The sequence below is a fragment of the Equus quagga genome, chromosome 14, assembly GCF_021613505.1.
Source record: "Equus quagga isolate Etosha38 chromosome 14, UCLA_HA_Equagga_1.0, whole genome shotgun sequence".
Classification (NCBI taxonomy): domain Eukaryota; kingdom Metazoa; phylum Chordata; class Mammalia; order Perissodactyla; family Equidae; genus Equus; species Equus quagga.
In genome coordinates this window covers 26,761,090-26,776,496 of record NC_060280.1, presented here as the reverse complement: position 1 = coordinate 26,776,496, position 15,407 = coordinate 26,761,090, and the positions used below count along the sequence as shown (strand labels likewise).

The following is a 15,407-nucleotide window of genomic DNA, read 5'->3' as shown; positions in this document are numbered from 1 at the left end:
GCCCGGAGTCTCCTAAGGTTGGTGTAAGCCCCCATTTTGGTGAGCAGGAGTGACTGAGCTATCCCTATAATGATTCCAGGCCTAGAAGCTGGGATACCTGGGGGAGTCTTGGGTTGAGGCAAAGGCCTGGGTTCCAGCCCCAAGTATCAGTAAAGATCAGTCCCTTTGTGGGTGTAAGGGGACAGCTCTCAGATGCATGACTGTGAGAACACCTGCCTGCAGGCTCATGGTTCTCAACCTGTTCCTCTCTGAACCCTAGATCAGGAAGTCTTTCCTCATGCTTTGCATCCCAGTCCACTACAGAGTCTGTGGCTGGGCCCCAGAGCAAGACTGGCCCCTCCAAGGGAGCCCAGAGCTTTGTTAGGGAAATTGGGGGGTGGGGGGATCACAATGAAGCCTATTGTCTCCTGTCCCCTCTTGCAGGAAACAAAAGGCTCCCAGTCTCTGGGGAGCCCTAGTCCATGCCTGTCCCCTGCCCAACCCCCAATGCCCAGCACACAGGGAGGAGCCGGGGCCACTGGAGACAGGAGGTTTTATTGATGCTGATGGGGGTAGGAAAGGCCCCCAGGAGCCTGAGTTGGGGGTTAGGGGCTGAGTCAGTCAGCGGATGCATAAGGCCTGGGCACATGGGGGTAGGTTAGGGCACATTCATTCTTCTCAGGATTCTGTGGCTCCTTCTTTGGGGAAGGGAGAGAGCATGGAGGGGGGAGCAATTTGAAGAGCAGCAAGGGAGAGGTTAGGGACGGCTGAGAGCTCCTAACCTGAGAGAAGGCACCACAATAGGCAGCAACATTTGTGTGGAAAGCTGGATCAACTGGTCAGTAGGGGGAAATGGGGAGGGGGCACTGGGTTGGCATCTTGGGGAGGGGTCCAACCTTGGCCTGGGTGAGCTCTCGAAAATACCTGGGTTTCCCAAGCAGAGTGGGGCAGGACCCAAAGCCCCTTTCCCTGTGGGCCTCCTTAAGGAGGAATAGGCATTCAGAGAAAAAGGCATTCAGAGAGCCCCCTGGCAAGGGGTGCCAGAATTAGTCCTTAAGGCACAGCTGGGGGCAGACAAGGCGCCAAGGCACAACTGGTGGGGGGGCAGGGGCAGCCTCCAAGCTGAGTGCCAGGGTCACAAGAGGACACAGGACCGCCCACGCTTGACTGGCGTAGGGTTGAGCACGGCCCGGACGGCCTCAGCAAACACTTCTTTGACGCCGTCCTGCTGCAGAGCCGAGCACTCGAGGTAGCGCACAGCATGGATCTGCTTGGCCAGTGCCTGGCCCTGCTGCGGTGTAATGGGTGCCTGGCCCTGCTCCTTGAGGCGCCGGAGGGTGTCAGGCTGGGCTCTCAGGTCCTTCTTGGTGCCCACCAGGAGGATGGGAACGTCGGGGCAGTGGTGGCATACCTCTGGATGCCACTTGTGCCGCACATTCTCATAGGAGGGCGGACTGGCAATGGAGAAACAGATGACAAAGACGTTGGTCTGAGGGTAGGAGAGTGTGCGGAGGCGGTCGTACTCCTCCTGGCCCGCTGTGTCCCACAGGTTCAGGTTCACTGTGCGCCCGTCCACTGCACTCTGGGCGCTGTAATTGTCGAACACTGTGGGGATGTATTCCTTGGGGAAGGCATTAGTCGTGTAGCAGATGAGCAGGCACGTCTTGCCCACAGCCCCATCGCCCACCACCACACACTTGATGCTCTGCATCGTGGGTGCAGCTGCTGCAGTGGAGGCAATGCCTCCTCCCTGTTCCGGGCCCCTCTGGATGCAGTGACCTATGGAAAGATGAGAGGGACACTTGTGGTTAGGGAGGCCTCTACCCATGGGGAAGAAAGGATGGGGGCCTACTGAGGGAAACCAGCTCCTGTTTTCTTAACCTGACACCATCCTGCAATTCCATCAGTCCTCAGGGAGACAGATACACAATGAGAGAGAGCGAGACCAAGCAAAGATGCTCAGATCTAACGAGGCTGGCACTATAATGTGTACTACGTTATGTGAAGCACGTAACTTCTGGTGCCAGACCAACTAAGGTCAAATCCTGATTCTGCTATTTCCTAGCAGTGTGACCCTGAACAAATTACTTAACCGCTCTATGCCTCAGTTTTATTATCTGTAAAATGAGGACAAAATAATACCTACCTCATTTGGTTGTTGTGAGGATTATATAAGTTAATACCTGTAAAGCATTTAGAACAGTGTCTGGTCATAATAAGCATTCACGAAGTATTAGCTACTTTCATTTCTTCTCCAGGCCATACAGACACAAATGGAGGGTGCACAAGCGTAGGGATCTACCAGATCCTCTAACACATATGGTCACCTCCCCCTGAGGAGACTGGAGAGAGTTTCTGGCACATGGCAGCTGTCCCGGGTCACTCAGATGCAGCCCTGGGTGGAACCTCTCCCAACTCAGGACCCACCCAGGCCAGTGCACAGATGTTTCACCTCCAAACCTGACATCTTGGCTACTGAGTCTAAACCAAAAGGTGCCCTGAGAAACCTGCTGAGCAAGGAGCACAATTCTCTTGACGGCTGCCCTGTCTCAGTCCAGGGTGCCTTAGGGAAAAGGAGGGAGAGCTCACCCCATCATTCCTGCAAGCAAAATAAACCCTATCTAGCCACACATACCCAGGCTGACAACTCAGTACAGGGGAATAATGGAGGAGCCAGGGCTGAGATTTGACCTAGAATCTGAGTATGTACTGATGAAGTGGGCAGAGGCTGTGGCTCTCAGATGTCAGCATCTTCCCTCAAAGCCCTTGGTGGGGTGAGTTAGATCCTCCAAGCCCAGCCAAGAGGGATGAACAGAAGAGTAAGACAAAAACTTGATTCTCCTCTTAATGGTCCCTTTCCTGAGACTATGGTATATGCCCCTGAAGAATTTCAGGGGCTTCCAGACTCTTGGATAGAGAACACAGTGCCCTTAAAGCACAGTTGCTGAGAACACATGCTGTAGTCAGACTGGCCAGGGATGCTAGTCACAGCTTCACCAACTAGTCATGTATGATCTTGGGCAACATATTTAAGTTTCCTGAGCCTCAATTTTCTCATCTGTACCATGGGATCATCTTGCTGACTGTGTCAGAATTGCTCAGAGTATGAAATGAGCTAATGTACAGGAAGTGTTTGCCATGAGGCGTGGCACACAGGAAGTGCCCAATGAACGGGCTGCTGTAATTACTAGTGGGGTGAGTACGAGGGGAGTCCCAGCTCCAGCCATTATCCTGGTCCCTTCTGCAGCTCACAGGTCCTCGGGGTAAAGAAGTGCTCTTCTGAGTTCTGGAACAGAACAGAGCTTCCGGAAACCCTGTGATTATTTATACTGCTGTGGCAAAGGTCCTCCTCTCATTGGCTACTTCCTCTCAGCTATGGGGGACATTTTGCTGGCCAGTATGTGACTTCCTTTCCCTGACTCTCTCCCACCCACAACCAGGTCCCTGCTCCCTGGGAGGCAACATCCCTGTTTTAGACACATCCAGATCTCTAAGTATCCCTTGCTCTACCCTAGCACCACCACCACTGGCCTGTTTTCTCCATTTTACTTTATATACTGCAAGGCTGCACCCTGGGCTGAGAACCTCTTACCCCGAGCCTGACCTCTCATTTGTGGGTTCAAAAGCCTCAAAAATCAAAGTTGGGGGGAATCACCTGGTGGGAAGTAGAAAAGGCACTTTGGTGGTGTGGGATCTGCACAGGATCCAGGGCTTGGGTTCACCTCCCTCCCTGGCCCCAGCTTTCCCTGGGACCAGCTGAGAAGGAAACAGTTTCACCCTATGAGGTTGCCTTCTCTGGTTCATATTAAAAATATTTCCATCTTATTTGCATGAATAAGTGTGTGTGTTCAACCTCAGTAAAGAGGATAGAGAGCCTGGGGAATGGGTCTGGGGAGGACATAAGGACCCTCTAGGGCAGTGGAGGGAACTTCAGACTGGAAATCAAGAGACCTAACCTAAGCTCTAGACCTAACCTAGCCCCAGCTCTCTCGGCTGCTGACTCACTGCAACCAAGCATGAGGTAAATGCATGAGGCATTTACCCTCTCTGGGCCTCAGTTTCCCAATCCATGAAATGGAGAGAAAAATGCCTGAGATAAGGGCACTAGGTGGATGAAATGAGACATTAAGAGCCCTGGGAGCAGGGGATAGGCTGATAGGGGTAAGAAAGGCCCCCAGGAGCATAGGGTGGGGGTGAGGTGGGAAGGCTGAGTCAGTCAGCAGATGCATAAGGCCGGGGCACATGGGGGCAATTTAGGGCACATTCATCTTCTCAGAATTCTGTGGCTCCTTCCCTGGGGAAAGGAGACAGCATCTTGGGGGAGTTAGTGCCATTACTTATATCCACTGGATTATCTGGGAGGCCCCGGTATTTCGAGAGCAGAACAGTTAGGCCTGTAAATCTTCAATTCCACACAGAGCAGGGGAGTGGGAACTCGTCCTCCACGAGTGCAGCACTGGGCTGGCCCAGGCAGTAAGGCGAGGAGGGAACTCTGGCCAGCAGTCACAAGGCCCAAGCGACTGGAAGTACAGCGGCTCCAGGCAGCTCTCTAGGGAGGGGTTATCAACGAGCAATCAGTAAATCAGCCCTCAAAGGAGCAGGGAGGGAGAGGGTGGCTTCCGTCCGGGCTGGTAAGGGAACAGGCACTGACACCGGAAAAGGATCATGAGTGAGGTGGTGTCCAGAAACAAGCAGGGCAGAGGCAGTGTGGCATAGGGCCAAGAGCACCAGATCCCTGAATCTGACCTCTTGGGTTCACCTGCTGACCTTGCCCCTGGATAATAAGCCTTCACAAGGTACAACACTTTATCGATCACATGGTATTAGGTTATTTGATTCTTATAACAACCTAGTGATACTATTCCTGTTTACTGCTGAGGAAACAAACTCAGAGCAGTTAAAGTAACCCAAAGTCACACAGCTAGTTAGTATGGGAGTCAGGCCACAAACCCCAGTTTTGCAATTCAAAGTCCTGTGTTTTCCTCAATGTGTGGCATAGCCTCCAAGTTACCCCTTACCAGCTGACCTTGTAACCTTCAGCTAGTGAGACACTTCTCTTCCTGGAGCCTCAGTTTCTTCCTCTGTACGAGTGATAATACTTGCCCTCCCTACCTTAAAGGGCAGCAGCGAGGATCCCAAGCACAGGAATGAATGTGCTTTGTGAATTGGGAAGTGCTGTGCACATAGGAGGTGACAAGAGCAAAACCTTTCATCCCAAGAGGCAGGAAGCACTAAGCGTGCAGGTGTCTGAGTAGTGGCTTCAGCCCAATTCTCTCTCTTCAGCTCTAGTTCAGACCGTTATCCTCCCTCCCAGGACAACTCTTTTCTCTGAAATCCTATGGCCTCAACTGGGTCACATAAGTTCCCACAGCTCATTTAAGGAGGGCACATCCTCAAAGGTAGTGTCTAACCTGTGCCACACAGGAAGAAGAGACAGTCAATGCTGCAGGGGGCCAAACAAGGCGAATGGCCTACCTGGGGTTGGGGATCAATTATGACTTATTCATTCAGTGACTTTTTCGTGTGTGTGTGTGAGGAAGATTGGCCCTGAGCTAACATTCATTGCTGATGTTCCTCTTTTTGCTTAAGGAAGATTCTCGCTGAGCTAACATCTGTGCCAATCTTCCTCCATTTTGTTTGTGGGACACCACCACAGCATGGCTTGATGAGTGGTGTGTAGGTCCACGCCTGGGATCCGAACCTGTGAATCCTGGGCTGCCGAAGTGGAGCATGTGAACTTAACCACTATGCTACCGGGCCGGCCCTGACTTTTCTTTTTAAAGAACTTTTGTTTAGTAAATAAATTAATGTCTGCAGATCTGTATATATTTACCAAATACAATGACTTGTTCTGGCTTTTTATTCCTAACTTGATTCAGATCATGCCTGGTCCCTCATCTTGATGTTCAGAGTTCTTCATAATTTGGTAGGGGTTTTGGAGTCAGATAAACCTGGGTTTAAACCCTAGTTCTGCCACTTATGACTTAAGTAATAGTACCAAGCTTACAAGGTTGTTATAAGGATTAAATGTGATAATACGCAGTATACGTGGACTTTGCAAATGTGAGTTCCCAGCTCCCTGCTCCAGAGGGGTCTTCATTGTCCTCTGTAAACAAGACAGGATCATTCTTGCTTCTGAACTTTTACTCTTGTTCTTCCGCCTGCTGCCATTCCCTTTCCCCTCTCCTATCTTCCTGACTCCTCAAGGCCTAGCTTAAGTCTCACAGTCCCAAGAGGCCACTGAATTCCCCTTTCTTTGAACTTCCATAGCATGGCCGCCCCTTCTTTGGTTCCGTGTGATTCTCCTTCTCCAATAGTCATACATAAGTTTCCCAGCTTGTGGATGCCCCCCAACACTGGAGTTTGAGCTGCTCTTGACTCCCCCATAGAAAAGCTGAGTCCAGGACTGGGCACATAGGAGTGTGCAAACACTGTCTTCTGATCTGCTTACTTCTGCCCCTGTTACTGAGATCTGGACAGATGCCTCAAAAGCCCAGAAGTAGACTAACACCCTTGCAGCCAACACTGCAATGCTGAATCTCTCTGGACAGCAATGGCAGCCGAAAGCTTTAACTGGGATAGGCAAAAATCTCTCTTCCTAGTGCCAGCTTGCCCGGCTCTGGCAGGGAGCACAGCCCATTGGAGCACAGCTCATGGGGGGTAACCCTCTCTGCACGTGGTCCCTGGAGCCCAACTTATACCCAGTGGGGCCTGTTCTTGGGGTGTGGCCCAAGAAGACCCAGAATGGGGGAGGGAAAGGAAGCAGTGGATTGCTTGATTGCCAGATCTCTGTGGCCGTTATGGCAGGGGAAGTGTCCCAACTGGGAGTGGGGGAGGGGAGGAACAGGCCCTCAGAGATGGGGAGTGTGGAGGCAATGGGAACTGACTACAGCCTTCTAACCTGCCTCCATGACAGGGGGCTCCCCTTCTGCAGCCCACTCTGAAACTCCCGATCCTGTGCTCTGGCCATATCACCCTGATCCTCTACAAGCAGCCTCCACATTCCCTTCCCTAAAACACACCAAGCAGCAACATTCACTGTCCCCATGGAATCCAGCATTTCTTCCCCTCTTCCATCCTCTAACCCCCACTCAACAGCTCACAAGGCTCCAACTGCCTCAAGGGACCCCCCCCATCCTTGGTCCTCCAGAGCCAAGCACCACCACCAGCTCCTCCAGGAAAGTTTTGGCAAATCACCCAAGTCACAGGTGACTTATTCCATCCAAGTTCTGGTCCCTTTTTCTCTCTGAGACACATTCCATTTTGCACACTTGGAGGTTGATCTGAATCTTATCTCTTGTCACTAGGCTGACAGGGCCAAGAGGGCAAGGTCCTGGCTGACCTGTCTACCCTAGGCTGCTGAATGAACTCAGTTGTCCTTCATGTCTTTGCACGTGAGAGTTCCTCTTCCTGGAATTCTGCTGGCCACTTCAGGTCCTTCAGGGCCCAGATCTGTTTCCCACCTTCTCCAGGACACCACAGAAACCCATTCTCCTGCCCTGCCTTCCCTAGCACTGTCTGTTCTGTTCATTGTGCTGAACTAATTAGATGCCTCATGAGGAGGGAAGTCTGTCCTTCTGCTTACTTCCAGAAGCCCAGCACAGGACTGAGCAAGAGCTGCAGACTGACGCACATCTCCTCCCCCGTCAATTCACAGACTTTGACTCTGGGAACAAGGAAGAGCCTCTATGCCCAGGAGACACAAGACGAGGGCAACCAACTTCCTCCTCCCCAAGGGGCACAAGTTAGGGTAACACAGGCTAGATAGCCCTGTCCTTAACTGGAAGGGTGAGGGGTGAAGCAGGCATAGCTAGCCCAGAGGTGATGAGGAAGATGGGTAGGAAAAGTGGTCCTGATAAGGCAAAGGACTGGAACATTTGAAGACCCTTGTTGAAGGATGAGGTGAAAGGGCTTTAGCAGCTCTGCAAGTCTGTTTGTTTGCTTGTTTTGAAGGGAGGGGAGGAGGAGAGGTGATGTGTAGAGGCTCAAAGGGGCTGCAGCTGGCTGCAGCTGGGTTGGGAGGAGGAAGCTGGGGGAGACATGAGGTCAGTGTGGGGCTGGGACCAGGCCAAGGGCTGAGTCTCTCTCTTTCTTCCCCTTTTCCCCATCTGCAGGGACAAAACCCAAGAGAGCCTAGTTCCCAGCCTTAAAAAAAAATCCATGCTGGGGAACTCTACAGCTCTTCCCATTCTCCCCAGTTCAGCCGCTGCAAAGGATCCTACACTGCAGCAGGTAGGATAAGAGCCAGAGAGAGAGTTGACTCTACCCACTAGGGGCTGGAGAGGAGGAGGAAACAAGACAGTTGCAGCTGGGAAGGCTGTGGGGGGCTGGGCCCCTTTCACGAAGACCCAGTTCCCTTCTTCTCCTCTCACCATCCCAGCACCACGGGGGCTCCACCAAGGGCAGCTCTGGCTGGGGGAGCTAAGGAGGCTGCCCCCTCCCCCACCAGGCAGCACAGAGGAAGGCTGAACACTTGCTTCCTCCCGCCTAGCAGCAGCTCGCAGTCCCAGGGCCCCATGAAAGGCCTGTGAAGTGGCACTTCCTTTGCCTTTGCTCATTTCACACGAGGCTGTACAGAAGTGCCATCCTCCCAGTCCTGCCTCCCCAACCTGAAAATACCCTCAGAGAGACCCAGGGGCGCCCTGGCCCTTCAGCCCCGCCCCAGGCCTGAGGGGGTTTCCACAAGGGAAAAAAACATGAGGGAGGAAACTCCGGCATTTATTTTCCACTGTCAGTGGGGCAGAGCTGGAGCAGGGCACAGGGTGCTCCCCCATCTTGCAAAATCCCTAACACTCTCTGCCCTCTTATCTCTCAACCTGTAATAATCTTTGTGCTTTGGGGAAAGGGGCCACAGTTCCCATCCCTGGACAGATACTTAGAGACTACTGTGATACTTGTCGGATCAAGGCTGGCCTGAAACAGGAGGGCCCAGAGTTGGGGCACTGCCACGAGGAGCCTCTTGGCGGAAAGAGAGTCAGAGCTCTCAGTCTTCTCTGTGTTCTGTGAGGGTATTGACAGGCAACTCCTAATGCTGAAGCCGAGTCAAGCTGACACCAAGTTGACCGGGGTTATACAGGGAGTTGGGAGCAAATCCAGGACAAGGACCTGGGTTTCCTAACCTCCAGCCTTCCACAAAGAAGAGAAAGTGAGGATTGTTACACTCTGGCCTAGGAATGGACCCATTATTTTTATGACTTCATTCAGGATGACCTTACCATGGTTCAACCCTTCAGGAAATGGGTCAAAGGGGTCAGGTTGACATCTGAGCCCTTTTTGCTTCTAAGTTCTCAGGCTCTCGTGCTTAACCCATACTGCGGGGTCCATGATTTAGAACTGCCATTACTGGACAGCCAGCCAGGCTGGGCCTGCCGCAGCTGAGGAGCTCCTCCTCTAGCCTCTATCTCCTGGGGAGATGCCCTCCCCCCATGAGATGAGGACAAAAGAGGAAGCTGGACCCTGGACAGGAAAACCAATCTGTTCTAGGGAGGTGGCCCAGGCTTTGTCTTTGGTTTCCCTCCTCATAGACCTCTACAAGCCTCACCATTAATGGGTCTACACTGTGTATGGAGGTAGGGGTCTTCAGTCTGGGCCCAGGCCCCTATTTCCTTTCCAGTTCCTCAGCTACCACCATTCTAATATCTTTTCAACTGTCTCACTATAACCACGACCTCTCGTATCTTCCTGCTTGTGACCCCCTAAAAGTTCACACCAGCCACCTCATCTGACGTAACATCCAGAAACAACTCTCCACATCCTAGATTCCCAGCCAGGATCTGTGACAATCTCATATCAGCCACTTTTCATATCATGACCTTGACCATATTTCTTTAGTCAAGAGCTCAACAGGCAGCCTCCTAGGTTGCATGCCCCCCCCACCCCCACAACCCCCCATGATATTTTCCCATTTAGATCCCTCCCACCCTAGTCATATTTTTCCAGCAATGACTTGCAATTAGCTCAAACCTCCAGTGGGGCCAGATCTTGCCTGGGAGAACTCGTCTCATCCATCCTATCTTCATCCTCAGAGCCCTATGGATTGCTCAGTTATACGGAATCCTAAAATAAGTACTGGTTTGGCAGGCAGGGAGCCAGTACTCTTGGGTGGTTTTTTACTGAGCTGGGATGCTGGGAATGTGCCCTGCATGCACATCCTTCCCGGAGCTGGGATTTTTTGCAGGTCCCTGGGATTTCCTCCTGGGACCCAGCCCCCTACACCTGCCAGAAACAAGAGTAGGAGAGACAGGTGGGTCCAGGACAGGACTGGAAGAAGGGACAATTCGTGGGAGCGGGACAACTATGAGAAGGGAAGAGGACAGAATGGGGATCGTGGATAGCCCTTAAATCTAGCTGTGCTTGGGAATCCCAAAAAAAGTAGCACTTGCTCCCCTCCACTTCTCTTTTTTCTAGGTAGAGAGAAGCAGGACCTCTCAGCATGCATCCGAAAGGCTTGAAGACGCTCTAGAATAGGGACAACAAGAGCTCACAGAGATAGTCTGGGCTGCAGTTAGACTGAGGAGAAATTCTTGTAAGAGAGGGAGTAGGGTCCTAGGTGCGAGGGGGAATATTAAGGATGCCTGAGGCAGAGGGGTCAGCAGACTCCAGAGGGCTTCCTGGTCACCAAGGCCATAATGCAGCCCACGACACGTGGGTACCCAGTCTGGGCAGTCCCTGGAAGGCAGCAGGAAGAGGGGGAAGACAGCTTTGCCTCCCACCCCTCTTCTTTTCCTGAATTGGAACTAAAACAGTTAAGACTGAAGTTTGACCAGCTATAGTCTTCCCTCCAGAATCCTGCCTTTGCTCCCTGCCTTTTCTTCCATCACATCGAACTGACCTGGTCCCATTCTTCCCACCAGGCATTGCTGGAACCAGTAAGCACTGGAGTCAGGGACCTTCAGGCTGTCCGCCGGGCTCCAGGCCTGGTCTCTTGATCAAGCACCCCAGCGTCTGGGTGATTTTGGTTTCCCATGGCCTCTCTCACCAGTCTTATTCTTATGTCACTCTACCCTGACTGCTACAGACTGCTTCCTCCTGCCTAACCACAAGCTCACCCACTGCAGGTTCCCTTCATTCTGCTAGCTTCCCCTGCTCTGGGCCCTCTCAAGGCTGAGGGCAGTTATTTTGTCTCCAAGAGATAAAGATGTAGACACAGACACTTGCATGGGCATACACATATAGAGAGGTTTTCCAGCCCTTTAATCATCTCTATCACTGGGAAGTTGCAGCCTGTCTCTCCTGGCTAGGGACGTTTGAAAAGGCTCTCAAACTCACCAAGTCTTCTACAGCAGATCCTGACCCCAAAGCTGGAGATAAGTGGCTGAAAGAGAAGGAGACAGAGAGGAATGAGGGGAGACGGAAGAAGCAGGAGGGTGGATACGTGTGCGGGAGCCAGAAGCTGGGCAAGGAAGGGAGGAGGGCAGCTGAGGGGACACAGAGATGGCCAGAGCGGCAGGGTAAGTGAGAGGTCAGGGCCTAGGCATGACTGTGTTTGGGATAAAAAAAACTGAAGAAGATGTAAGAAAGAGGGTGATGGAGGGTTTGTGGATAGAGTTTGAAGGAATGGAGGCAGACAGAATGAGAATGTATAGAATTCAGGGACTAAGAGGGGTGGCGTAGGGTTAGGGTGTAAAAGACTAGGAGATGGCTTCCAATCATTTCCCAAGACCAGGGCCCGGCCGCTCTCCATCTCCTGAAAGTAGTCCTGTTCTCAGCGATGCCATCTTGTCAGGGACTAACAGTACCTCTGAATAAGAGTCCTTCTTCTTCCAGTCACAGGACAAGACCGGGCCCTTTCCTTCCTCAGTTTACCCCCAAAAGAGCAAGGCCAGGCACCGGTCGGTTAGGCACAGCGGATGTTTGCTCACTAAATACCTGTTGTTTGGTTCCAGGGATGGAGAGGTTGGGCCTCAGAAAAACAGATATACAGAGAGAAGGACTGGGGTCGGCGGGACTCCCCGCCCTCCTCCGCAGCGCAGAGGACCCTCGGCTGCAGCCTGCTCGCGCGGGTCGGGACTGGCATCGATCTTCCAGGGAGGGAGCTTTATCTGCAGTCTAGGCTTCAGAGGCTACAGACGCCGCCCCCCTCTCAGCCCCACAAGTGTCACAACTGCCGGAGCAGGGGGGCGCCTTCTCCACCAGAGGCCCCGTCCCCCCCACACACTTCGGTATGCCCCCCCACAACTTCCGAGGGCACCCCACCTCTGAGTCCCATCTCCCAGCTCTGAGCTCTTCCACTTCAGAGGCTTTTCGCTCGGAGTGGGAGACCCTCCGATCTCAGGGGTCCCTTGCGGCTCCCGGGAGCCGGTACAGCCGCCCTGGGTACAGGAACGCACCCTCACCGAGCCGCCCCGCTCGCAGTGGCCGGGTCCCCGCCCCGCCCGGCCGGCCGCGCCCGCCCAACTTGGAGGGAGCAGAGAAGCTCCCGCCCGCGGCCTCCCGCCAGCAAACTTCCCGGGCCCGCGCCCGCTTCCAGTCCCGGACCGGCGGGGCTCCCCTCCCGCGGACCCCCAGCCCGTTCGCCCGCGCCGGGCCTCACCTGGTGCCCTCCCCGCCGCGGGGGAGCTGGGGGCGGCGGCAGCGGCTCGGGGCTCGAGAAGGAAGTGAGAGCGGGAGGCCGGAGGAAGTGGGGGGGGCGGGCCGGCGGCCGGGGCGGGGCGCGGGGGCGGGCCGGGGCGGGGCCCGACCAGGAAGTCCGCAGGCCGGTCCCCCCGCCCGGGTCTCCTCCCACCAGGCTCGCCCACCACTCAGTCCTGGGCTCCCCAAACCCAGCCCCCTGCCTCTGAGACCCTTAAGGTCAGGCCTCCCAAGGTCGGTCCTCGTCTCGTCCTCCCGGCCACCCCCACCCCAGTAGAGGCCCTAGCTTAGGCGCTAGGCTTTTGTACCCCTCCCCGTATCTCGCCCCCACGAATCCCCGCGGGAAGATGCTGAGAACTGGCGCCCCTAGGCCTGGTGCCTTCAGTCAAGCCCAGGGATGGTGCGATGGCCAAGGCTGGGGGCTGGCCAGAATGGGTCAGGCTGGGGCAGTCCCCACCCCTGCCCCGAGCCCCGGGGGAGTACGGGGTGGTGGTGATTCAGCAGTGGGAAGGCCCCAGACCCCTGGGAGGGTGCGGAGACTGGGGGAAGGGGAGCTGGCGTCAGCACCCAGGGGAAGACGAGATCAGCAGAGGCGCAGGCGGAGCCGCGGGCCCCAAAAACAGGATGTCGTGTCGTCGTTCCGCACCCGGCGGCTCCGCGCGCCTGGGCTCTGGGGAGGGGGCGGGGCGGACGGAGGACATGGGGCTCCCCTCGCCTTGTCTTCTCGCCGGGGCGCGCAACTGCTTGGGACTGAAGGGCCGCACCCAGGCCTGAGATCCTCCCCGAGCCCTGGGGACCGGCGGGTGGGCGGACTCGTGGGCGCCCTCTGGTGCTTCTGCTCCCAGGCCTTGCGCCTGGAGCTCTGACGTGAAATAGCGGCTTAACGCAAAGTTTCTGAGCGCCAGTCACGTGCAGAGCTCTATGCTAGGTGCTGTGGAGGAAAACTGAGAAGCGTTTAAGACAGACTCCCTATCTCCAAGAGGCTTTCCGAATAAAGAGGACGAATACCTCTGGGAATAAATAGGTTAACTCTTTTGAGCCTCGATTCTGTCTTTGGTAAAATAGACTAACTTCTCCCTTATCCTAGAGATGTGAAGGTAACGTGAGGATGGATGTAAAAGGCCTGTTGTCAATGCCTGCCTCAAAGTAAACACTCAACGAATGCCTTAAAAAGAAAACAAACCTGTAAGAATGAGTTCCCTAAACCCAAGGTGCCTGCCCACATCTTTGGGTCTTTGTGCATTCTATTCCCTCTGCCTGATTTCTTTCCTGTATTGACTGCCACACGAAATTGACTCAGTCTTTCACAATCTGGTAATCCCTGCTTGGCTGCCAGCATCCCTCCCTCCAACAACACACACTTGATAGTCTCTCCCAGTGCTGTCCAATGAAAATATGATGTGAGCCACATATGTAACTTAACATTTTCTACTGGTGACATTTTTTAAAAGTAAAAAGGAACAGGTAAAATTATTATTATTTTTTTTTGAGGAAGATTAGCCCTGAGCTGATATCTGCTGCCAATCCTTCTCTTTTTGCTGAGGAAGACTGGCCCTGAGCTAACATCCGTGCCCATCTTCCTCTACTTTATATGTGGGACGCCTACCACAGCATGGCTTGACGAGCAGTACGATGTCCGCACCCGGGTCCAAACGGGTGAACCCAGGCTGCCGAAGCTGAACGTGCACACTCAACCACTACGCCACCAGGCCAGCCCCTAAAATTAATTTTATTAATAGATTTTACTTAGCCCAGCATATCATTCAATGTGTAGTCAATATAAAAGTTATTGATTATAAAAATGAATTGGATCTTTTACATTCTTTGATTTTACTAAGTCTTTGAAATCTGGTGTGTGTTTTACACTTAAAAGTACATCTGAATTTTGGCTAGACATTTTAATTGCTCAATAGTACATGTAGGTAGTGGGTATGGTATGGGACAGCAAAGTTAGAGCTTCTATCAGATTCAGGCTGGTAAATAACTGAGTGGATAAATTCATTCTCCATGACACTTCTGGGAGGGTTCCATCTGACCCCTCCAGGCAGAGTTTGGGTCTCTTTCTTCCCTCCCGACAGCGCTTGGGACAAACTCCTCTCTATGGAGAAGAGGAGAACAAGAAAGACAAGGGGAAAATCTCATTTCCCTGTATACTCTACTGGGAGCACATAACTGGTGCTCGGCATTTGATGATGGAGAAAGAATTGTGAGTTTCCATAAAAGACAGGGTTCAGAGGAGGACTATACACTAAAATGGCTTCTATGAAGCCATTAAAAATTGTGTCATAGGGGCCAGCCCCGTGGCTGAGTGTTAAGTTCGAGCGCTCGGCTTTGGCGGCCCAGGGTTTCGCTGGTTTGGATCCTGGGTGCGGACATGGCACCGCTCATTAAGCCATGCTGAGGCAGTGTCCCACGTGTCACAACTAGAAGGGCCCACAACTAAAAATATACACCTATGTACCTGGGGGTTTTGGGGAGAAAAAGGAAAAATAAAATCTTAAAAAAAGAAAAATTGTGTCTCAGAACAAAGGTTTTTGAGCTGTATTCCTAGAGTTCCCTTCCTAGGACTTGAGGGCAGGAAATTAGTGGGGCTCTGGCCTTCTCTTTCTTCAAATAGAGTTGTTTTCCTTTTATCTGATTTATACACTAGTGTTCTAGATAAAGAGCTCCTGCAAAAAATATTTGAAAATCAATTTTAGGGGCATAGTAGGGTGCACATTAGGTGCAGTAGACCAAAAGCCTGGATTGTCAGCCTGGGGTCAGTCTGCATTTCCTGAGCCCTGGTTTTGGGTTTGCCTGGCCCCGGTTCAGCTTGCTTAGTGGGAAAGCCTGACTTAGCCTTAAGGATCTCATGGTCT

The 15,407-nt window shown here is 53.1% G+C and overlaps 1 protein-coding gene across 3 annotated transcripts; it reads right to left on the bottom strand.

The window, feature by feature from the left end:
• Positions 1 to 515: 515 nt before the first annotated feature.
• On the bottom strand, positions 516 to 12,861 carry RHOG (ras homolog family member G). 3 transcript variants are annotated; one of them, XM_046638456.1, is made up of 3 exons: positions 12,512 to 12,861; positions 11,248 to 11,293; positions 516 to 1,758 (listed from the first exon to the last, which is right to left on the bottom strand). In XM_046638456.1, exon 3 carries the CDS (start codon positions 1,688 to 1,690, stop codon positions 1,115 to 1,117), a length of 576 nt encoding a protein of 191 aa, XP_046494412.1. In that variant the 5' UTR covers positions 1,691 to 1,758; positions 11,248 to 11,293; positions 12,512 to 12,861; the 3' UTR covers positions 516 to 1,114. The 3 variants fall into 3 exon arrangements, with proteins under 3 accessions (XP_046494412.1, XP_046494413.1, XP_046494414.1); XM_046638457.1 differs by lacking the exon at positions 11,248 to 11,293; XM_046638458.1 differs by lacking the exons at positions 11,248 to 11,293; positions 12,512 to 12,861 and adding an exon at positions 2,126 to 2,146.
• Between the last annotated feature and the right edge of the window lie 2,546 nt (positions 12,862 to 15,407).